This window comes from Crocuta crocuta, unplaced genomic scaffold (genome assembly GCF_008692635.1).
Source record: "Crocuta crocuta isolate KB4526 unplaced genomic scaffold, BGI_CrCroc_1.0 scaffold266, whole genome shotgun sequence".
Taxonomy (NCBI): Eukaryota; Metazoa; Chordata; class Mammalia; order Carnivora; family Hyaenidae; genus Crocuta; species Crocuta crocuta.
Genome location: NW_027531005.1, coordinates 7,099,121 through 7,123,306, shown reverse-complemented (window position 1 = coordinate 7,123,306; position 24,186 = coordinate 7,099,121). Strand labels below are relative to the sequence as shown.

The 24,186-nt window shown below is 49.4% G+C and overlaps 1 protein-coding gene and 1 long non-coding RNA gene across 2 annotated transcripts in view; both read right to left on the bottom strand.

Annotated features, from left to right (window-relative positions):
* The window catches only part of IMPDH1 (inosine monophosphate dehydrogenase 1), a 13,596-nt gene extending 12,159 nt beyond the window's left edge, over positions 1-1,437 (bottom strand). The window contains exon 1 of the mRNA XM_077770741.1: positions 1,347-1,437. Coding sequence (XP_077626867.1) covers positions 1,347-1,437 — 91 coding nt within the window. The remainder of the gene's footprint in view (positions 1-1,346) is intronic.
* A 16,786-nt stretch (positions 1,438-18,223) lies between these two features.
* LOC144237095 (uncharacterized) lies at positions 18,224-21,599 on the bottom strand. The gene is made up of 4 exons (XR_013336751.1): positions 21,544-21,599; positions 20,784-20,829; positions 19,417-19,626; positions 18,224-18,543 (listed from the first exon to the last, which is right to left on the bottom strand). It is a non-coding gene; the product is annotated as an uncharacterized LOC144237095 (long non-coding RNA).
* Positions 21,600-24,186: the final 2,587 nt, after the last annotated feature.

The window sequence follows — 24,186 nt, the reverse complement described above, 5'->3', positions numbered from 1 at the left end:
GGGAGGCTGCAACCTGCTTCTCGCCCTCCCCCTAACCCCTCCAGCCTTCTGGCCCTCGCTGCCTCGCTAACCTGAGTCTCTCTCCGTCCTACTCCCCACCCCCAGGGTACCTCTAACACGGTTTGCCTTCACCCAAGACCAAGGCTCTGATCAGGGCTTGGAGCCCTGAGGAACTGGTTTGGGCTCACAGCTCCCTAACACACAGGAGTTTGTGGTGGTGCCCTCCCGGCAGTGTGGGTTCCCATCTCCCCCAGCATCATTCCTAGGGGGCGGGCATTCTTAACAATGACATTCCCTGACCTTTGGGCGGCCTTGGAGCCCTCTGCAGTTTACATGGCATTTTTCATAAATGATCACATTTACTCTCCAATCCATTAACTGACAATTATTAGGGATTCCCACTTTACAGAGGCAAAACCTTTAGTTCGGAAAGAAAGGGAGGATGGGTACTGCCTCTGATCCCTGCCGGGTGCCTCAGCCTGGCATCTGTATCCCCAGCTCAGAAAGTGGTGTGCATATCAGGGTTTTAAGCCCAGAGAACAAAGTTTATTTGGGAGGGTAGAGTGGTGGGGAAGGTGAGGGAGGATCACAGGCCTGGCTTAGGTAAGTATGCACACAAATTAGGACAGAGGTTATGGAAGTTTGGAGGATTTCCCAAAGCAGAAGTTTGGTGGCCCTGTGGGCCCAGCAAGACCCAGATTTCTACTTGGGGGCACTAAGATTTGGTAGCAAATTGACTCACATGGGAGAGGTCGGGTGGCAGGGGGGCAGACCCTTTGACCAGAACTGCTAATGCTACTCCCTGACCAAAAGCTAGAGAGCAGACCCCCAACCCACATTCCAGGGTGTCCTTCCTCCTCCTCCTGTGGTCGCCCGCTGCAACTTACTTCTAGGTAAGGGAAGAGAAAGGCAAGGCAGGGACACAGTCCTCCCCCTGGCAAGGTGGCTGTCTGTGGTGCTCCCTTCCTCCCTCCCCATCCCTGGGAGGCTGGATTTGTTTACCTCTCCACGGTTTGGTGGCAGCCAGGCCCAGGGGAGGCTCCCTGGGACGCCCAGCCTCCCCCAGTGACACCCCCGGGACCCTGCCAGGAAAATACAGACTGTTCCATCTGTGTGCAGAGGAGAGGGGGACCGTCCCACAAAGCTAGGGCGACCAGGCCCATGAGGCTAGTGCTGAAGGAGACGCGCAGATTCCGGTGTCCTCCTTCCTCTTACTGTGAGGGATGAAGACATCAGACCCCTACCCACCCCCCAAGATTCCCTGCCCACCGGCGGAGCCCTGAGGAGGGCTCCTGATAGGGACTTCTGAAGGCGCTCTGGCCCTGGAAAGGAGGGAGTGGGCCCACCAGAGTTCTCTGCTGAGTGTGCGTTGGAGCCAGCTTGCGGAGAAGCCTCCTCTGGCTCCTCAGCCCTCACGGACTCAGCCTGAGAGCCCATGCCCTTAGGGGCACAACACTAGGACCTCGCTAGGACCTCTCGTTGGCCATCTGGAGGCAGAGCAGTGAGACAGGTGAAAGAAAGGACCCTGGCCATTCAAAGCTCTCTGGGTCATTTTTCTCGCTGTAGGACAGGGCTGTAATGGCATTGCAGCAGAGCACAGCTTCCCCTGTGGTCTCTCTAGATCTCTAAGGGTCCTGCCCTGGGGCACTATGCTCTACAGCAAGGGTCAGGAATGGGTAGGTACTACTCAGGATTCCACCAGAGCTGGGGCCCAGGACAGCAGGTGGATTCTGCCATCTCAGATGACCTTAATGTGACATCTGCCCCAGCCTAGAACTTGGCCCCAGGGGAGGAGGCTGCCAGGCTGAGTTATGGGGAGGGTCATTTTCCCAGTGACGACAGACGGTATGGTCCTCCTCTTCTGCTGCCTCACCCCCCCCCCCCCCCCCCCCCCCNTCCCCCACCACCGTGACCTGTGTCAGGACTCCTCATTACTCTAAGCTGCTGGGCTCAGCCCTGGGTTAGGCTGTCCTTTTCCAGAGATGTTAATCCATCCCCGTGGCTTTCCTCCTCCCTCTTCCTGATCTTCCCCAGCTGCTTCCTCCATGGGGAGGAGACACCGAGGCAACCAGTGGGCCTCCTCAGCCTGAGGAAGGGCTGTTGGTCCCCTGAGACTCCCCACCTAGCAGCTGTGAGGCCAGGAGAGCAGAGGAGCAGGCCTAAGCCCCTACTTCAGGGTAGTGGGGACACAGTGCCCAGGCTGGGAGCCTGGAGGCCTCTGTCTGGTCCAGGGCTGTTTGAAGGGACAAGATTTCAAAACAATTTTGAGGGAAGGGTGGAGATGAGGAGAAGAGGTAACAACAATAACGTTATAGCACTGTTGAGCTGGGACAGGGGACATGGCTTGGTCAAGTTCAAGCCAGAGAACAATAACGCTGGCCTCAAACCCAGGACCCAGGATTTCTCATCCAACCCTGCCCGCCCTCTTCCCAGAGCTCTAAGCCAGTGATAGCAGATGGAGGTCTAGCCGCCAGGTTTGGAATCTCATTACACCACCTGGCTGGGGCTCAGGTTTTCCACAGGTTCTTCGGAGACTGGTGGGGGATGGGGATGGCCCCTTTGTGCACGAGTACAATCTGGAGAAGGAATGCTCCTTCGTGGCCCCAGTCTGGGCTCTGAAATGATACTTTTGCAATACCTGCTCAAACCAAGGCACTGCCTCCATCGAGTCCCAAAGTGCCCCAGCCGGCTCCCTCAACCTTGTCTGGCCTCTCCCTATCGCCCTGGACCCTGCACCTGAGGAGCTGGATTTCCTGGATGGGAGGAAGGATAAGGCTGCCTGAACCCGAGTCAATTCTGGAGAGGCAGCCTGTGAGGGCAGGAGGGGTGGGGCTTCACCCAACAGCCCCTTAAGCCCTTAAAAGTTCTTACATAAGCCGCCAGCCCCTGTGCAGAGCTGCAAGACTAATTCCCCCAGACCACCCCCCCCAAACCCAGCTTCCAGGTCACTTCCCCAGGCTGCTGAGCACCAACAGATGGGGCAGAGAAAGAAGTGCAAATCCTCTGGACCGGAAGGACAGTGAGATTGCGTTTCAAACTGTGATACAATCCAGAGATTAACCACTGTCTCCTTTTCAGCCAGCCCCCTGGGGCCCAGCTCAACACCCTCACTCTTCCTCCAGTGAAACTTACAGACCCCAGCAGGCTAAGGGCAGGAGGGGGTCCTGAATCTTAGAAGGAACCCTGAGGCGAGCTGCACTGGCAACCTCATCAGACCTCAGCGAATGGTGAGGAGGGACAGTGTCCTCACTCGGCTCTGAGGAAGCATCCATCTGGACATCTACACCTGCCAGTAAGACTCTGGAGAGAGCTCTAGGAGGAAACAACTAAAGAAGGAGTAAACAATGCTGGACAGGACTCCAACAAGCACTGTTTGAACCCCAGGAGTTGGAGCCATTTGGACCAGGTATCGTCGGGTGGTGTAGTCGAGATCCGATACAGAGCTAAGATTTTACGGAACGTTTTCCTGACCTGCTCCCATATTGCAGCTCAGCACCGAACCCTTTGCACTGCTCCTGCCCGCAGCCCCCAACCAGAGCAAGGTGCGTGGCGTCGGAACCCGATTTCAGGAAGTTAGGAGTTGAGGCGGTTAGAAGGCAAGGGTGCTGGGGCCTGCTCCTCCCCTCCCCGGCAGCGTCGCCGAGTTCCCGGAGCCGCCGCGCCCGCCCCGGACGCGCCCCGCGCGCTCTGCCCTGGGCGTCACCTCTCGGGCTCGTAGCCGGCCTGAAGCAGACGGGCGCTGTACCGCTGCGCCGCCGTCTCATGTCCCGGGTGTTGCCGGGCTCCGGGCTCCGGAAGAGCGGCGGCTTCGCCTCCNCTGCCCCGGGGGGGCGGGAGCCTCTCCGCTAGGAGGTTCCCCGGGCCCCCGCTGGGGAGTGAGCACTGCCTAGGCGGGTGCCGGGGAGGGGACTGGGCCTCAGGAGGTGGGGCCTGAGAGCCGGGGGCGGTGCTTGAGTGCCGGGGGTGGGGCATCTAGGGAGAGGGAGGTTCGGCCCTGCCAAGGTGTTCAGACTCAGCCGGTGTCCCCCGTTCTGGGATCGGTGAGGGGATGCCGGAAGATGGCCGTGCAACTGCAAAGGAACCCGCCCCCACTATCACTTTCCCCGCCGTCTGGACCTTCCAGGTTCTCCTGGGCGCCCTCTAAAAAAACCAGAAGAGCAAAGAAGCCGAGCATCTCCAAAAACCAATGGAATGGTCCTTTAGGGTGCCTCCTACCGGCCATCCGCAGACCTACCTCAACTAGGACAAGATAGATGGGGGAGATTATCCAGCTCCGTTTGTCTACTGCCCTCTTTGCCTATTCAACAGACTCCCTTACACTGGAGGAAAATAGGTTTTCCTCAGTTCTTAACTGCCACTACTTGAGGAAGGAACAGATTAGGCTGCAGTCTCCTTAAGGAAAGGAGCCTTGTCTGCCCTCGTTTGGGGTATCCCATAACCAGGGAGTAGGGCTCACCACACAGGTGTTCAAACTTGCTCATTTGCTGACTAGAAAACATAACTTTTCTTATTTCACCATTGTTCTTATTCTTGTCAACAATGATCAAGCATCTAGCAAAGATGACAAAGAAGCGTCCTTGCCCTCAGGCAATTTCTTGGGGAAAAAGAGTAGATAGAAAATAAACACTTGACAATTCTTATACCATATACTTAAAAAAAAAATCTGACAATCTGAGGGAGCAAATGGTAAACACTGAATGCCTGGGGGTGTTAAGACGTATTTCAAGAAGGCAGAGTTATGGATCAGACTTTTCAGCAACTATTTCACAAAGGAAATTGAATTTATGCAGTGGTAGGATATTTCATTTTATCCTGCCTGGTATCTTTTCCTATACATGTACACATCCACTCCCCAGATTTAGGATTATAACACAGTTTCTCTGACTCTTGACCACACATGAAATCCTGTTACCATAAATGCCATTACAGACAATATTTTTTTTTTACATTTTAATGTTTATTTTTTAGAGAGAGAGAGAGACAGAATCAAAGCAGGCTCCAGGCTCTGAGCTGTCAGCACAGAGCCTGATGCAGGGCTCAAATTCACAGAGCGCAAGATCATGACCTGAACCCAAGTTGGACACTCAACCGACTGAGCCACTCAGGCGCCCTGACAATATTTTTGCTATTGACTGTTTGTGTCCCCTCAAAAGTTGTATATTGAAACCTAATCCCCATTGTGATGGTATTTGGAGGTAGGACCTTTGGGAGGTGATTAGATCACAGGATTAATGCCCTTATAAAATAGACCCCAGGGGCACCTGGGTCGCTCAGTCGGTTAAGCGTCCAACTTCAACTTCCACTCAGGTCATGATCTCGTGGTTCATAGGTTTGAGTCCCGCGTGGAGCTCTGTGCTGACAGCTCAGAGCCTGGACCCTACTACAGATTCTGTGTCTCCCTCTCTCTCTGCCCCTCCCCCACTCGTGCTCTGTCTCTCAAAAAATGAATAAACATTAAAAAATTTTTAATAAAATAAAAAAGACCCCAAAAAGCTCCCCCACCCCTTCCGCCTTGAAAGGACACAGCATCTATGAGCCAAGAAACAAACTCTCACCAGATATCAAATCTGCTATTGCCTTGATCTTGGATTTCCCAGCTTGCAGACTGTGAGAAGTAAGCATTTGTTGTTTAAGCCACCCAGTGGTATTTTTGTTCTAGCAACTCAAAGGGACTAAGACAATTTTGTATAACAAGATTATTTCCATGGTCCTGCAAATTTCCCAAAGAGGCAAGGGTAGACTGATATTAACTTTACACAATAATAAAGTCATGTTTCTGGTCCCTAATCATGAACTTATCATTCTGTTCACAAAAAGAGGCAATACACAGGTTTATGACTGTAAACAGGAGCAGTAATATATCATCCTAGCTATTGAGTGAGCCTAGGTCCAGGTATGGAGTTCCTAATATAAAATCACTCAAGTCATAAACTCTCTCTGAGCCTCAATTTCCCTGTCTTTCAAATGGGATTAATAATATCTGTCTCATAACATTGCTTTGCCATTAGTGAGATAACACAAGTAAAGTTCCTGGCTTTTGATAGGTTCTTAATAAACAAGAACAATGGTTATTGTAAACTAAGCGGTAGCTAAGTTCTGCACTTTTGACTCACAGCTAAATGCAATATATTATAATTTCTATTGCATATTCATTCAACAAATGTTTATTGGGCACTTCCCATGTGCCAAATTACATGGTCATTGTCTCCGCTCCTGTGAGCCTTAGAAGCCACTGGGGCAGACAGACAAAACGGGCAAGGAGACTACGGTGTGAGAGGGGCTCTGAGAGGGAGGAGACCATTCTACAGGGCCAGACTTCTGGGCAGCACACAGAACATAGCCAGTTGTTCTGAGAAGGAAATGAGTCAGGCTCCACTTCAAAGGCCAATGGAAGTAGGCAGTATGATAAATAAATGATACACATATACAGAATAAGTGGCCCCGAGCAGTGATCAAGATCTGGCCTCTCACTACAGGGCAGTTCTGTATTTTCTCCAGAGCTTGCTGGCTTCAAATGAGATTTTCTAGCAAACTATTCATTAAAACAATCACAGTTTGATGGGATAACCCGAGGGCATCAGCATTTTATATGAAGTTTCATATGAATCCCTTCATATGAAGGGATTTTACCTGCAGTATTGTCTAGACCAGTGGTTCTCACTGAGATATTTGGCAATGTGTAGGGAGATTTTTGGATTGTTATGACTAAGGGAGAAAAGGGTGTATTACTGGCACCTAGTGGGTAGAGGCCAGAGATGCCATTAAACATCCTGCAGTGCACAGAACAGTTATCAAGTCCCAAGGTCAATAGTGCCAACATTGAGAGAAACGCTGGTCTAGAGGAACTGTTTGAAGAAGTCGGGACTAAAGGAAAACTACTTTATCTTCCTAAGCCAGCAGGACAATGGATTGTTTCAGTTGTTTGTATATGAAAGATCTATGTATCCTCACTGGGACCATTTCCTCATCCAAGAAATGAGAGTATTGGATTAGATCTTGTAGAAAGCCCTTTCCAGCTTGAAACAAAGCAGATGAGTCAAATACTGAAGGGATCAAGATGCAACTAACATGGGGCTATAAGATTAAGGGGTGGTGGTCAGTCTGGGTGCTAGTCTGTTTGTACTCCCTCATCTTCCAGACTTCCTGAAGTTAGGTGCACCATCTATTCATCAAAAATGTATGGAGTCCTACTAAGGGCAAGATGCTGTGCTTAGGTGTTAGAGGGGTGAACAGAGGATTTAGGTACAGCTCTTCCCCTTGAGTTACCCACACTGTAGGAAGGTGGAAAAGGCAAGGCTAAGTACAATATGAGAGGGAAACTAATGGCGAGAAGACCAACATTAAGTATATACACATCAGGCACTAGAAAAGGCAATTTGCCATCCTTTTCTCAACAAACCTGCTTCTCATGATTTATGTCTATTTCTCAGGCGAGGAAACTGAGGCTCAGGAAGGTTAAGCAGTTCGTCCACAGGCAGAGAGTAATGATTGGTAGAGCCCCATAAGACCCAGGGCTTGTTTACTCCAACACTGAGCCCTCAAATACCATCCTAGTAACCCTCATCTGCTCTACCCACGTACAGACCTGGACACCATCAGCAGAGAATCTAATACAATGTATGGCTTTTTCCAATGAACTTCAAAGGAAGGTTCAGATTATTTTGTGATTCAGATTGTGATCTGAACAAGTTTTTCCTGAAATAAGTGGAGTTTAGCTTGGAAATATTTTTGTTATATACCTGGATGGCTCAGTCGGTGAAGGGTCTAACTCATGATTTCCGCTCAGGTCATGATCTCACAGGTTCCTGTGATCAGAGCCTGCATGAGGCTCCAGCGCTGAGAGCTGAGAGCTGATAGCTGATAGCATGGAGCCTGTTTGGATTCTTTCTCTCTGCCTCTCCCCCTCCCACCCCACCTCACTAGTCTTTCTCAAAATAAATGAATAAACTTTAAAAAAAGGAAGGGCACCTGGGTGGTTCAGTCGGTTAAGCCTCGACTTTGGCTCAGGCTAAGGTCATGATATCTCGGGTTCATAAGTTTCAGCCCTGTGTCAGGCTCTGTGCTGACAGCTCAGAGCCTGGAGCTGCTTCAGATTCTGCATCTTCCTCGCTCTCTGCCCCTCCCCCACTTGCTCTCTGTCTCTGTCTCACTCTCTCTCTCTAGCTCTCTCTCTCTCAAAAGTAAATAAACATTTAAAAAATATCTTTAAGGAAATATTTTCTTTATGGGTCCCATTTATTGTAAAATTTCTGTAGCAGACATCACAAAGTTCCTTGTTAAGAATCGCTCCCTTGATTGTGGGAAGAAAGAGGACTGACCTTTTAGGGACAAACATGAACATCTCTACCCCGTGAAAAGTGTACTTAGGCCTAAAGGGAGTTGTAAGGATCACTTCTACTCGCACGTCTTACAGTTGCGAAAGTGTGTTTGATTTGTTCAACAGATAGTTTTGGAGCACATGACATGTACAACAGGATGCCAGGGACGTTAGGATATAGAAAGGAATCTAGCTGGGAAAATGAAATATTAAAAGCTAAATCACAATATGGGTAATTTTTCTCAGCTGGGGGTGGGGGGGGGTGGCCTCCCAGAGCTCACTTGGCGATGTCTAGAGACGTATTGGGGCATCGCATCCGGAAGAGCACTGCTGGCATATATTGGGTAGGGGCCAAAGATGCTGCCGCACATCTGAAAATGCACAGGATAATCCTTCACAACAAATAATTTTCCAGCTCAAAATGTCAATAGAGCTGAGGTTGAGAATCCCTGATACAAAGCAATCACATGCTCATTGGTAGTGCCAACTATGAGTGTAAAAGTTATAAGAAGACACCTGAAGCCATCAGCTATCAGAAAAGATTTACTGAAGGAAAAGGACTAGTCCAAAACTAGGGTTTTGGAAGAAGTTATTTTTTTTTTCTTTTTTAAAAATGTTTATTTTTGAGACAGCCAGCGAGCACAAGTGGGGGAGGGGCAGAGAGAGGAGGCGGGGACCGAAGATCTGAAGCAGGCTCCATGCTGACAGCAGTGAGCAAGGTCAAGACCTGAGCCTACATTTGACACTCAACTGACGGAGCCACCCAAGCACCTCCTGAAGAAGTTATGATATAGGAAAAGAGGGGAACTGGAGGGGACATCCCAAGGAGGGAATGTAGCATGGGCAAAATTGCTGAGGCAGACTAAGCTAGGAGGTTTCTGGAACAGTGAGCCAGGCTGTCCTGGAGGGAGCATTATTTCCACTCCACACACTGAGGATTGCAGCAGGCAGCACAGAAAGCACAGAAAGCTTAAGCAAGGACCCTGTGATGGTCGCTGAGCTGGGGTGAGAAGCCAGTCCTCCCGTGCCCAGGGTCCTGAGCTCTGCCCCCTGTAGTCCAGCTCACCTGAGCCACAGCCCCACCTTGTACTGTCTTCTACCAGAAGCCAAAAGGAATTTTCGGGGGCATGACCCAAACCAAAGCTTCCTTCTGTCCTGAATCCAGCTGGTCTACTCTGGAACATTACCGTCTCATTATTTGAAAGGACATCCTATAGAAACCTCAACACACACACTCATATGTTTATCAAATACGAAGAGGAAGCTGGTAGAAATAGAATCACATTCTATAGAGCACAAAACACACAATTAATAGTCAACAGACTACCTGAGGGAAGAGAAGCCAGCAGATCGATAGGAACAGAATAGTTTCTGGCTGGCTGTGGCGGGAAAAAGCCAGCAGGCACAGGACAGTGGGGGAAAGGAGGAGGCCAGGGCATGCAGGTTCTCAGGGTTGTCAGAGCTGGAGAAATGGGAGGAAAATCTCACCTCGTGGAGGGGAAGGGAGAACCGGGAGATTCCCACGTAGACAATCAGAGGAGACAGAGGGCAAAGGTGCCAAGCGGAATCTGTCCTGACTGGCTGGGGACTCTCTCCTCTCCAGTTTACATTTAGGGGAGAAGGGCCAGGAGGCAAAGCATCCATGAGCAGGGTCGGAACAGGGTGGAAAGGAGAACAAAGGGCAGGTGCCGTAGGTCAGAGGAGAGGGATTTGGGGAAAGCACCGAGCGGATTGCCAGGGGCTGCCTGCAAGGAATCCCACCTGTGCCCCAGACACTGAGGACCTGGGTGAGGTGAGAGGAGAAGGAGCAGCCCATGGAGAATAGCAATTGGGGGTGCTACAGGGGGTGGAGCCCCAAACCCGGATCTCACTCCCACCCCGGCCGGCCAGCCAGCCGTGTCCAAGTGGTGAGGGCAGATGGGAAGAAGCAGGACCCAGGTGCTGGCCTATGACTCTTCTGCCATGCCCTTCCTTGTCCCAGTCCTGGCCTCCAGGCCTTAAATAGCCTGACAGCTTTGTCCCGTGTCACCCAGAGAGCGCACGCCTCTGCATCTCCAGTGGGGATGAGGTTGGAGTCAGGCAGGCCTGGCACAGGGCTGAGGGTGCAGAGGGGTGGTGGGTGGAAGTCACCAGTCCAGGAAAGATCTATGCCAAGACCATAGCAACTCCTTGTGCCCATTCCCACAGCAGCCTCCACCTTGGATCCCCACGTAGAAGCCCTTCCCTTCACTCCCAAGGCTGCAGGTGGCACAAGAGCCTGTCTTTGAAGACCGTCTGCCCACCCTCTGTTGCTTTTAGTTCCAATCATTTCTCAGCCTCGCTTCACGAGAAAAAATGTAAGCAATGTGCAAAGCACACTGTTCTCTTGCCTGGGAGGCCCTGACATTATCACAGCCACAACAGACCCCGGCCTTCACCCCAGCCCACTCCTGCCTCTTGCCCAAGGCCAGAGAGCAGAGGGATGCAGGGTAATGGTGTTACCCAAGGCACCAGGGCAGGCCCCGACCCTGGTCGCTGCATCGGCTGCCTGGGGAGTGCACTGTGGGTGCTTTGGGTTCCCAAGGTGCCCTGAGGACAGGAAGGTAAAGATGTNAGCAGGACAGAGGGCTGGGGGAGAGTGGTGCTGGGGGCCTCTGCCTTGGGGTGAAGGCCCGACTGTTAGGGGGCAGGAGGGCAGTCATGGGAGCGATAGTCCCAGGACCACCTCTTCCCCCAAGTCTCCCTCCACCCCCAGCCATTGCCTCCCACCCACCTAATCCGCCCAAGGGCACATCTGGGAGTGTTGCCTCCCACCCTGCCCCCAGGCCTTGAGACCCTGTGGGTTCCCACACTCTGTTCTCACCCCGGCCCCATCCACTCTCTCCCCTGTAACCCTCAGAGGAATTATCTGTTTTCCTGTTTTCACCCCCTCCCCCAAGTACTCCGGCTCAGACCTCGGCTCAGCCCTCAGGGTGGGTGTGAGGGCTGCCCGGCGTTTCCTGCTGGAGACTTGGGCCTCTTGGCGGATCCCCAGGGCCCCACGCAGGCCTCCGGCCCCACCTGGTTACCTACAGGCGGGCCCTGTATCCACAGCACTGCCTTCCCCTCCCTTAGGTGTAGCTGCGCCTCAGCCCAGAGCCACTGGGGAAGGTAGGACACCAAATTACCAGAGGGCAGTCTTGGGGGCAAGGCTGAGGAGGCAATGCCTCTCCCCCCTCTAAGGTACAGAGATGACCCAGGTCAGGGTGAGATCTCATTGGGATACTGTGTTCCCTTCTTTCTCCTTGTCACCTTCATTATAGGTCCTACACTGTCTCACTACCGCCTACCAGTGTGGAAACCTTACACACTCCTACCCACCTTCCAGGCAGGCCTGAGAGAGAGAGAGGAGGGGGGACAGACAGAGAGGGGAAGAGAGGATGACCTAGGGCTCCTTCTCTCTACATACACTGCAGAAAGGGAAAGGGGCGGCTTATCTGCCTGCAGTCCCCACCCCTGGGAGATGCTGCCCTGTTTCCAGCCAATGAAACCAAGAAAGCCCTTGACACTGAGAGCAGATTTAGGAAGGGGTTTGGAAAGTTTGCATCAACTGCGACCTGTCCCAGAGTGGGTTCCTGTGGCCCCTGGAAACCTGAGCCTCCTGGTGGAGGGGTTCTGGATGGGGGGGGGGGCATTCCTGATAAGCCCCCTGAGCGCTGGCCCTGGGAGGTGGGGGGCTGCTCCCCGGGCAACAGGAGGCGGGGGGAGAGGGCGAGGGAGGAGGGCTGGCCCTGGGGCAGCGTGCTCATGACAGTGTGAGTAGGTACCAGCTTCCGTAGCCACGCTGAAGCATGGCCCCTCCGCCCAAGTCTGAGTTCACTCTGTGTCCTGCTGGTCCACCATTCGTTCTTCGGAAGCCAATTGTCATCGCCATGGAGTGCATTAAATGCTAGGGGAGGTGACACATGAGGCGCATTCCTTGAAGTGCTTTGAGAAATGTTGAGAACTGTCTGGACACAAATTCTTGTTCTCAGCGGTTTCTCAGAGGTCCTTGCCCACCGTGAGTGGCATTGGGGGTGTGTGTGGAGATGAGGTTCATCTAATCCTGCTCTTTTCATTTTGCAAATAGGAAATGTGAGACTTGGTGAATTGAACTGGGTCTCCCAGGGCCACACGGAGTGGCTAAGCCAGAACTGGAGTCCTGGAGGGCAGCTGTCACTGCCAAGCAGTGTTCCAAGGTGAAACACTGCTGTGTGACACCTCAAATGTGGCCCTTTGTGTACATCAAACCTATTCCACACGACAGCCTGTCAAGTAGGAATATTACTTTTATAGATGAGGAAACTGGCTGAGAAAGGTTCTTTTTTAAAAAAAAATTTTAAGCGTTTATTTATTTTTGAGAGACAGAGTGCGAGAGGTAGAGGGGCAGAGAGAGAGAGGGAGACACAGAATCCAAAGCTGGCTCCAGGCTCTGAGCTGTCAGCACAGAGCCCTATGCAGGACTCGAACCCACTAACCATGAGATCATGACCTGAGCTATTGTTGGACGCTTAACCCACCGAGCCATGCAGGCACCCTAGTGAGAAAGGTTCTTTTTAATTTACTAATTTACTTTTCCAAATTAAGATATAATTCACATAGCATAAAACTCCTCCTTTAAACACGTACATTTAAAAATTGAAAAATACATTTTAGTATATTCACAAGGCTCTACAACTATCACCCCTGTCTAATTTCAGAACATTTTTATCACCCCAAAGAGGAAACCCCCCACCTTTTTGCAGTCATTCCCCACTCTTCCCTCCCCCACAACAGCCACAAAATTACTTTCTGTCTCTATAAATTTGCCTGTTCTAAACTTTTCATATAAACAGAATCAGACAATATGTGGTCTTTTATATCTGGCCTTTATATATATGTGGCTTTTCATTCACTTTAACATTTTCATTTACATATGGAAAATTGACACTTTCTGATGTACAGTTCTGAGTCTTGACAATGTTAGGGGCCACGGAACCACCAACACGATCCAGATCCGGAACAGCTCCCGTCTCCTCCTGGGGCCCCTTTGTAGTCAACTGTCCCCCTCCCCACCGCCACACCTAGTCCCTTGCAACCCCTAATCTGTTTTCTGTTCCTATCCCTTTGCCTTTTCTGGAGTGTCCTGTAAGTGGAATCCTACCTCTTCGAGTCTGACTTCTTTCGCTTAGCATGATGTGTTGAGATTCACCCATGTTGCCTATGTTGGTAGTTTCCTCTTTTTTATTGCTCAGTGGCATTCCATTGTGTGGCTGTGCCACAGGCAGTCACCCACTCACAACTGAACGCCATCTGGCAGTTATGAACGAAACTTCTATAAACATTCACGCACAGGCTTTCGTGTAAGTGTAAGTTTCATTTCTCTGGGGTACCCAGGACTGGGAATGGCAGGACATATAGTAAGTGTGTATGTAATCTCATAAGAAACTGCTAAATCAATTTCCAAATAGCTGTGCCATTTTGCATCCTCAGTTCTACTGGTCCTTGCCAGCACTAGGTATGGTCAGGGTTTTTGTTTGTCTTTTTGACATTCTAATCGTATGTGTGAAAAAGATTAATAAATTTGCCTCAAATCATACATACAGTGAGCGGCAGAGCTGATATTTAACTGTAATCTATGTGTCTCCAAAATCTATTCCCTTTCTTTTACATATACATGTCCTTAAATAATTCACTTACCCCACCTTGACTCAGTGCGCAGTGATGGGGAACCGGTGAATACCCCCTACCAGCCGGAATAGGTTATGTTGTGGTAAGAACACCAACAACAGGGGCGCCTGGGTGGCTTAGTCAGTTAAGTGTCCGACTTTCGCTTAGGTCATGATCTCGCGGTTCGTGGGTTCGGGCCCCGCGTCGGGCTCTGTGCTGACTGCCGGCTCAGAGCCTGGAGCCTGTTTCAGTCTGTGACTCCCTCTCTCTCTGACCCTCCCCTGCTCACGCTGTCTCTCTCTCTCTCCTAAAAATAAATAAAAACATTAAAAAAATTAAAAAAAAAAAAGAACACCAACAACAAGGGGTGGCTAGGTGGCTCAGTTGGCTAAGCATCCAACTCTTGGTTTCAGCTCAGGTCATGGTCTTGCCATTGGTGGGTTCAAGCCCCATATCAGGCTCTAAGCTGATAGTGCAGAACCTGCTTGGGATTCTCTCTCTCCCTCTCTCTCTGTCCCCTGCCCCCCGCCACCTCACTCTCTCTGGTTCTCTCTCAAAATAAATAAATAAAACTAAAAATTAAAAAGAAGAAGAAGAAGAAGAGGAGGAGGAGGAAGAGCAGGGGTGCCTGGGTGCTCAGTCAGTTGAGAGTCCAACTTGGGCTCAGGTCATGATCTCGCAGTCTGTGGGTTCTAGCTCTGCGTCAGGCTCAGTGCTGACAATTTGGAGCCTAGAGCCTGCTTCCGATTCTGTGTCTCCCTCTCTCTCTGCCCCTCCCCTGCTCACGCTCTGTCTCTCTCCATCTCTCAAAAACGAATAAACATAAAAAAAACTTTTTAAAAAAAGAACAGCAACAACAAAACCCAACTTCCAGTGACTTCAAATAATAAAGCTGTCTTTCTCATTTATTCTGCATATCCACTGGGTCAGATGGGGCGTCTCCTCCATGTTCTCATTCCGAACTCAGGTGGACGGAGCTGCCTCTGTCTGGAGCATTACCACTTGCTGTGGCGGAGAAGAGAGCTCTGAAGGGCTTAAAAAGGCATTTAAGTACTAGAGCCTGAAAGCAATAGCATTACTTCCACTTACATTTTATTGGCCATAACCAGTCTATGGCCGCACTTGTGAGCAGGAACCAGGGACCGAGCGAGCAGTGCAATCCTACCATGGGCCAGAAAGCTGAAAGAAGGAAAAACTGGATGGATGGCTTTAATATATACCTATATTTTATAGACAATTGTTGATTACTTAGAAGGTGCAGGGTGACACTAAGTGAAAGGGGTTCGCATAAAGCATTGCATTATTTTAAAGATTAGTCCCATCCAGGATTTTCAACACCCTCTTCACAGTTGCCACAGAAAAGCCTTGGCCAAGTGCAGAGGCCATGCAACTAGACAACAGAGAGGCAGCCCTTTTTTCCTGGATTTAGGAAGAGCCCGCACGGCTCACATAGTTTCCATTAAGGTTCAGCAATGTTCTGAAAATTCAACCCTTCTGTCCCACACTCCATTCCCCAAGTTCATGTTGTTGTTCTAGCCATGCTTTAATTCCCTTTGATTTGTGATTGGAGACAAGGCCCTTTTTCAAGGGGAAGATACCAGGCACCCTCTGAGTCTCAGGGTCTTAAAGCTATAGGGCTGCTCATGCTAGCTAGACCAGGGAGAGGTAGGGAAAGACGCCTCCCCTACACAGTCCTGCCTGAGACCTTGGAATAGATGTGGAGAGTCTCTAAGCCTACGTGCACTAGACAATGAATTACCATGAGCTTGGCAGATAGAAGCCCTCCCTCAGTTGTCCTCATCTCAGCTACGTGACAGTAGTCAGAAATTCTCAGAGTTGTTTCTTCATCTGGAAAATGACCTGGATGATCATGACCTCTGTTAAGCTATGAGAAGTAGCAGTTTGTAAAGGAAACACCTGACATATAGTGGTTGCTTAATAAATAGTAGCTATTATTATCATGACACTTGGAGCTAAATGGAAGCCCTGTGCATTTTCTTTCTTTTTCTTTTTTTTAATGTTTATTTATTTTGAGAGAGAGAAAGTATGCACATGTGGGGGTGGGGGGCAGAGAGAGGAAGAGAGAGAATCCCAAGCAGGCTTCATGCTGCCAGTGCAGAGACCCATGCAGGGTTTGACTTCCTGAACCATGAGATCATGACTGGAGCCAAAATCAAGAGTCTGACCGTTAACCAACTGAGCCACCCAGGCGCCCAGCCCTGTGTATTTTCATACACAGAGAATAAGAAATCTGCAGAGGGGGCACCTGGGTGGCTCAGCCGATTAAGCGTCCGGCTTCAGCTCAGGTCATGATCTCACAGTTTGTAGGTTCGAGCCCCGCGTCGGGCTCTGTGCTGACAGCTCAGAGCCTGGAGCCTGTCTTCGGATTCTGTGTCTCCCTCTCTCTCTGACCCTCCCCTGTTCATGCTGTCTCTCTCTCTCTCTCTCTCTCTCAAAAATAAATAAAACATTAAAAAATTAAAAAAGAAAAAAGAAATCTGCAGAGTGAGTTCTGAGGTTTGATCTTTCCCTTGACCTTGGGCTTCAGAATGAAAGAATGAAGATGTTATTGTTAATTGGTTAAAACTAGCCCTTTGTCTCCTAACTATGGAAATAGCTCTTCCATTGTTGCTTTCACTAGATTGGCACACCTATTTTGGGTGGTGACATACAAGCCCAGTACAAATAAGATATAATTATTAAAAGTCCAAATGGCATTTAAAAAGAAATCTAGAGAAACTTTTTGCAAAGGTCTACTGCCAAAGAGCCTTAAGCAAGTAAAAATTAGCTTTCTTTTCTTTTACAGTTTTTACATTTTGTTCTTGTTTTAATTTTTGAGTTTGTAGTTACTTTATGTATTATTGAACAGTGGCTAATAAATAGAAATAAAATCTAGAAGTTTAAACTTTCAAAAAAAATGTTTAATGTTTATTTACTTTTGAGAGGGGGAGGAAGGGCAGGGAGAGGAGATGCAGAATCCGAAGCACGCTCCAGGCTCTGAGCTGTCAGCACAGAGCCCAACACGGGGCTAGAACCTGAACCGCGAGATCATGACCTGAGCTGAAGTCAGATACCCAACCAACTGAGCCACCCAGGTGCCCCCAGAAGTTTAAACTTTTATTTGCTTAAACTTTTTCAGAACAAATTGGTTTGGATGGTTATACTCAAACCCAGGTCTGGGTCTGAGAGAAGGTGCCCCCTTCTGGTACTTTTCAGTACCGCAGCGACTCCATAAACTGCTGAGGCTGTTGGCCTTCCGCAGCTGAGGAGGGGCCCTAGTGAACCTCACCTTCTGTTTCCGTCTTCTCAGCTGTGGGCCTGCGAGTCTCTTCACGGTGCACAGACCAGCAGAGAGCAATGGCCCTCAAGTGTTGTGGGGTTTTACCCTTTGGGATCACATCTTCTAGTTCCCAATAATGCCCTCCATCAGTATAGTGTCACACGGTCTAAATAGCAGTTTATGAAACCCTATGATTTAAGATTGAACACAGTTATTATGCTCATCTTAATGGAGGAATAGAAGTTAAGAAACAGCAAGTGATTTGCCAAAGACCACACAGACCCGGAAAGGGAAAAAAGTTCTAGAACCTAGACCTTCATGTACCTAGTTATTGGTTTTCTCTGCCTGACCATAATAACATTACTTTTATTTTTAAAATAGCCTACTCACTATGTACTAGGTCAGTGAATCATAACCCTGGCCACACATTAAAATCTCTTGGGGTACCTTAAAAAAGTAACTCCTATGCCTGCACCTCACCCCAGCCAATTACATCAGAATCTGTGGGTAGGGTGCCAGGCATCCACGAGTTTCATTAACTTCACAGGTGATTCTAATGTAGAGCGTCAAGGGCCATTGCAGGCGCTTTACAAACACTTCATTTCAACCTCATCACAAACCGTTCAGCTCCGTATTATCATCCACATATTACAGGCGAGGACAACACGGCACAGAAAAAAATAAGTAAATTGCCCAACTGATCCTGGATAGTCCCCAATGCCCTAACGTTCTCCAAGTTGCCACAGGGAGGTTTTCAGGAGGAGTAATACCTATGTCTCAACAGCCACGTGAACTAATTAGCTCAAGGCAGTTCACCGTTTCTACGATAGGTGGCGCTAAATTCCTTTCAAGGACCTATTTTGCCAAAACTGAAAATTTCTCCCTGTAGTGTGTGGTGTTCGATCTGAGTCCAAAATGTGAGAAGTAACGCAACACGCAACAGTCACAATATCCCATTAGTAACTGTGGTCATTTAAGAATTAATTAAAATATTTTTTCTTTTAATTTACGTGCACTATTTTTTCAAATGGCTATGTTGTTAGAGTATATATATTTACTATGTGGTTTTGTCTTGACTACTTAATAAAGGGAAATTTGTGGCATTAAAAAAAAGGCACTGATGCACTAAGGTCTCCACCGTAATGCCACAGGCACACAGTAAACGTGCACAGGGAGGATTTGAAATTGTTCAGTCTGACCCCAGAGCCTGACAGCTTAACCCTTCTTCTTAATTAGGCTCAAGTCGTGCTTCGCTTCTGTGTCCTGTCCTAGGTGCCAAACCATCGAGTTAGGAATCAACCTGGAAAAGACAGAGCAGACGTAAATTGAACATTACTAGTAAGACCACAGATCATTTCTATGTCCTTTGACAAGCTGCATAATGTCCACGAGTCTCAGTTTCCTCATCCGCAAAATGGGGATAGTGAAATCTACACTAAAGAGTTAAAAGATTAAACAAGGTAAAGAATCATGAGGTGCCTGGGTGACTCAATAGGAAGAGCATTCAGCTCACGTCATGAGCTCACAGTGTGTGGGTTCAAGGGGGCTCACTACTGTCAGTGCAGAGCCCACTTCAGATCCTCTGCCCCTCTCCTGCTCATGCATACTCTCAAAAATAAATATTAAAAATGTTTTTAAAGGTAAAAATCGTAAGGTATCTGGTATAGAACAGGCACTCAATGTACTCAATACACGTTTATATTTTCCCTTTCTTCCCTCCTCACTTCCATGACTGAACTGAAGGCACAGGGACTCATCATGTCCACAGAGGTATGAATCACGTGCACGTGCACGTGCGCGCATGTGCACACACACGCACACACACAAAACGATCTGTCTATGCCCAATCCTCAACCTCAAGCACATTATTTATATATACATACATACACATAATCACAGCATCTTGGCTCATTAAATCAACACCCCAAAAAACCCCTGACAGAACAATGAGGCAGAGAAGTTTTGAAGTCACTCACCTTTTCCCACATAACCTTCATGGATAGCCACTGCTATGTAGAGACCCTCTGGCAGCCCTCCAGTATTGTGCAGACTCGAGAGGCCCACACCCCCTCCCTTGCCCATCATGTCACCGAACATAACGCCACTGGACCAAGGGGATGCTCAGGACCCAAAAGTGTCCTCCACTTCGTCTCAAAACACAAAACACTCCTACCATTGGCTCTTAGCAGCATCTGCCGCAGACCGGATGACCACCTCCCCTAGGTGTCATTTGCAGGAGGAACCCTCTACACCAGCCAGGGTGCCTGAGCATTCAACTTTAGATGTCGTTTCTCTGGGCTTAAAGTCTTATTAAGTAGACCTCTCTCTGCAAGAGGCAAATCTTATGTCTCACTTGGCAGGTGGTTCAACTTGAGGTCAGCTTCTAGGGAGGAAGTGGATGAAGAAACAGTGTGTTTAATACATTCAACTCATAAATATCTAGTGAGTACTATGTGCTAGTCACAAGGGACGGACACGAATAAGACACAATCACTGATCTCAAGGCGTATGGTCTACTAAAGGGCATAGGCTGGAAAACAGGCATTTACAAATCCCGTGTGACATATGCTAACAGGAAGGAAGCATAGACTTATGCGAGCACAGAAGAAGGGCGCAGAATACACACTCAGAGGGTCAGCAAAGACTTCTTGGAAGAAGGGACGTCTAGACTGACACTTAAAGGATGAGAAGGAGTGAGGTCTGTGGAGAAGGTGGGGAGCATTCCAGGGGAAGAAAACAGGGCAGCACAGGTAAAGTCCAGGGATGGAAAAGCAGAGTGGACGAGAGCTAGGTACAAAGGATTGTGCACAGGTTTGGGACATAGTTATGACCACTTTTGAGTCTTTTTGAGTCAAAAACTTTGCCCAAAGTTTTCACTTAATGACTATATACTGAGCTCCCACCATGAGCTGTGTGGGATCTGTGTATATGAAGAGACCCACACACCGCACAACAGTGTGAGCCCCACATTAATCTTTCCTCTCTCGCTACGTCCAGATACTCACTACCTTAAGACTCTGGTGACCACAAGCTAGTGTCCTACCTAGATGGCAGGCCTGATTTGAGTCTTGAGTCTCATATGTCCTCACTATGGTCCCGCTTTGGATTCTAGCAGCCCCAGTGAGAATTGTGCCAGCATTAGGTGGGGTCCATATTAACCCTTCAGCTTCCAGGAGCAGTGGGTCAGACGTGAGGTGACATAGCAAGGCCGTACTGCATTTGTCTGAGTTGGAGGGGCCTGGAGGCATCTCATTGCTCCATCAGAAACTTAAGCAGAGGGGAAGGTGGCAAAGATAGCATTGACTTTTTTAGGTGAGGGTTAGGCACCAAATCCTGGAGATAGCTAAGGATGATTTGGCCTATTCTATTTAAACCATTGGAGCTCCCAGGTTGTGCAAGACAGGGGATTGGGGTGGGTAGTGCTGGGAGAGCCAATTCAACACGCTTGCTATCCGATGTCCACAGAGGGGCTGCTGCGCAGGACGCCCAGGGCCAGTCCTGCTGCCCATCCCCCATGCCCGCCCTGGGACTCTGAGTTACCTGAAAGAGCAACCTCGTCACTTTTGTAAAACACCAACCTCGGCGTCTTTAAAAAATAAATAAATAAAATAAAAAGGTTATAAGTGAACTCGGTCAGGATGGACATCACCCCTAAGGAGCGACGCCACTGGCTTCCAGCTGGCTGCTCAGCCCTTGACCTACCTGCTTGTGACTAGGGCAGGGCCTATGCCCTTCCCGGAAAGACTCACTCTGGCCCTCCCTGCCTAGCCCAGGTTGGCTGACCTCATGGGTGCTGATGGTGGCTTAGCTGAACAAGGACCTTTCACCTCCTTCCTGCCCACTCACTTCCCTGCCCCAGCGACATCCCTACAGAGTGTGGGCAGACACCTGTCACATGAAGACTGACTCCTCTGGTTGGGGGAAGGAGACTAGACTCTGCCACCCTTGGGGGNTGCGGGCGGTTTACATCTGGTCCGGGCATTGGGGGCTCCCTGGGGCTTCTCCTCGAGCTCGCTGTGAGGCCGTCCTCAGGAAGGTGGAGCTGCTGCCCCTCAGTTCTGGAACCATCGCCTTCTGGAGGCCCCTCCACACAGAACAGTGTAGGACAGGCACTGGCAGGACCCCCGCTAAGAAGAGGTGGCTCCCGAGGTGACTGGGGGTCCTTGGTGTCCCAAAGCACCCCCAAACCCGCCTGCCCAGCTTCGCCCGGAGAGGAGGGATTCTGGCTCCTGGGGTCGGCTGCCTCTCCCTGCCTCGAAGTCAGTCTGTTCCAGGGGAAAGGTGAGCAGGGGCTCCTTACGGTTAAGAGCGGCCCAGGGCAGTTTCCGGTTGAGTCAGCTTCCCGGGGAGAGCACGAGAGCACGGGTCGGGTCAGCTCAGGGCTGGGTAGCCGCAGGGACTTGCCCGCTCCCTCCCTCCCGCCACTGGGCCGCTGGGCAGCCTCCGCGGCGGCGCTGCGGGGCCTACGGACTGACGGATGCGCGGCCGCGAGGCAGAGCGAGCTCCAGCAGGGGGCGAGCCAGGAGCGGAGGGCTGCGCGGGGGTCCCGGGCCCCTCTGGTCGTTGGACGCCGGTGCTGTCCAGCCAGAGAAGGCGGTTCGGGACCGCAGCAAGCGGGGGGGGGCTCGCTTAGATTTCCCTTCCCTCCTGGGACGAACTTGGTATCATCCTGGCCCTTGCATCAAAGAGCGGTGCTTGCCGCACTCTGGACTTCCCCAGGGAAGTAACCCCAGCCGCTAGGAGGTAGGAAGGGTCTCCCACGGCCCCTTCCACCCTCAGGAAACACACAGGAGGCATTAAAGAGAGGCGATGTGGAGAATAGTTAAGAGCATAGACTCCTAACTTGGGTTTGAATCCTGATTTTGTCATTAATTTTTTTTCATGTTTATTTATTTGTGAGAGACAGAGTGCGAGCAGGGGAGGGGCAGAGAGAGAGGGAGACACAGAATCTGAAGCCGGCTCCAGGCTCCTATCTGTCAGCACAGAGCCCGATCCTGTGGTTCAACCCATGACCTGACCATGACCTGAGCTGAAGTCAGCCGCTTAACCAACTGAGCCACCCAGGCGCCTCTAAGAAATTGTTTTTAAATGTTTATTTGTTTTTGATGGAAGGAGGGGTGGAGAGAGAGAGAGAGACACAGAATCCAAAGCAGGCTCCAGGCTCTGAGATATCAGCACAGAGCTCCAAGTGGGACACCATGACACCTTATGTGTCTCCCTCTCTCTGACTGTCCCCTGCTCACGCTGTCTCTCTCTCTCAGAAATAAGTAAAAACATTAAAAATTTTTTATAATAAATAAATAAATAATAAAACAGGATTTATTATAACAATACCCAGCTCCTAAGGCTGTTGGGAGGATTAAACAAATTGATACATGGAAGAGAACTTAGAACAATGATTACCTATAATAAGCATTCCATACATGTTAGATATTACCCTTCACAATTCGTATGTAAGCTTTGGAGTGGCTCCAGTTTTTTGGTCATTCAGCCCCAAGTACACCCTGTATTTTTATTTTATTTTTTAAATGTTCGTTTATTTTTGGTAGAGAAGCAGAAAGCAAGTGGGGAAGGGGCAAAGAGAGAGGGAGACAGAATTTGAGGCAGGCTCCAGACTCTGAGCTGTCACCACAGAGCCTGAGGACAAAGACCTCGAATTCACGAACCTCAAGATCATGACCTGAGCTGAAGTCAGATGCTTAAGCTTAATGGCTGAGCCACCCAGTTGCCCCCACCCTGTATTTTGATTAATCTTTTTTTTTAATGTTTTATTTATTTCTGAGAGAGAGAGAGGAGAGACAGCCTGAGCAGGGGAGGGTCAGAGAGAGGGAGACACAGAATCTGCAGCAGGATCCAGGTTCTGAGCTAGCTGTCAGCACAGAGCCTGACGTGGGGCTCGAACCCATGAACTGTTGAGATCATGACCTGAACCGAAGTCTGATGCTTAACCGACTGAGCCACCCAGGCATCTCTGATTAATCTGAAATGACTATCTGTTATATACCACCCCGATGTACTTTATTTCTCTATATTGTTTTGACCAACTCATTCTCCAACACTGGCCTGGGAGTTGGTCAGATTAATAGAGGAGTTTATAGGGGCGCCTGGGTGGCTCAGTTGATTAAGCGTCCAACTCCAGCTCGGGTCATGATCTCATGGTGTGTGAGTTCAAGCCCTGCATCAGGCTCTCTGCTGTCAGCACAGAGCCCACTTCGGATCCTCTCTCTCCCTCTCTCTGTGCCCTTCTTCCACCACTCTCATGCGTGCACACTCATCCTCTCTCTCTCAGAAATAAACATTTAAAAAATTGAGGACTTTATTGCCAAAAATCAAGGAGTCGTCTTGTGACACAATGACTCAGTTACAGTCAACATTAGTCAGCAAGTATTTATTGAGCACTCACTATGTGCCAGCTACTGTGTTTCACAGGTCTTCCTCTAGAGCCCCAAATAGGAGAGTTAGGTGGGGAGGGATTGGTTTAAGGGTCTCGGAAAGCCCAGTCTTTGTCTCTAATATCTCTCCTCGTGACTACTTGAAAGATTTAACACTGATTTCACTTTTTCAAACCCCTCTAAAGGGTGATGCATTCTGGTTGGGTCAATGTTCTACTTACCCGATACCCCATAAGGCCATACATCTAATACCTAACAGCAATAGGAACTCCATTGTCTGATTAACCCATCTTCTGAAGCATGCGGACCCTTAAAGACTTCAGTGGGGCTTCGAACACTAGATAGCATGTATTTATTTGTGCATTCTTCCCCCTTGGAGTTTTATTACAGGCAATATAAGAACTAGATAATAGGACAACCTCCAAATACAAAACACCGAAAATATAACAAACATTCTTTTAAATGCATAGCCGAGCTTGGATTGAAAGAAAGAAAGAAAGAAAGAAAGAAAGAAAGAAAGAGAACTCTACCAGAGGAAGAAGACAAATACA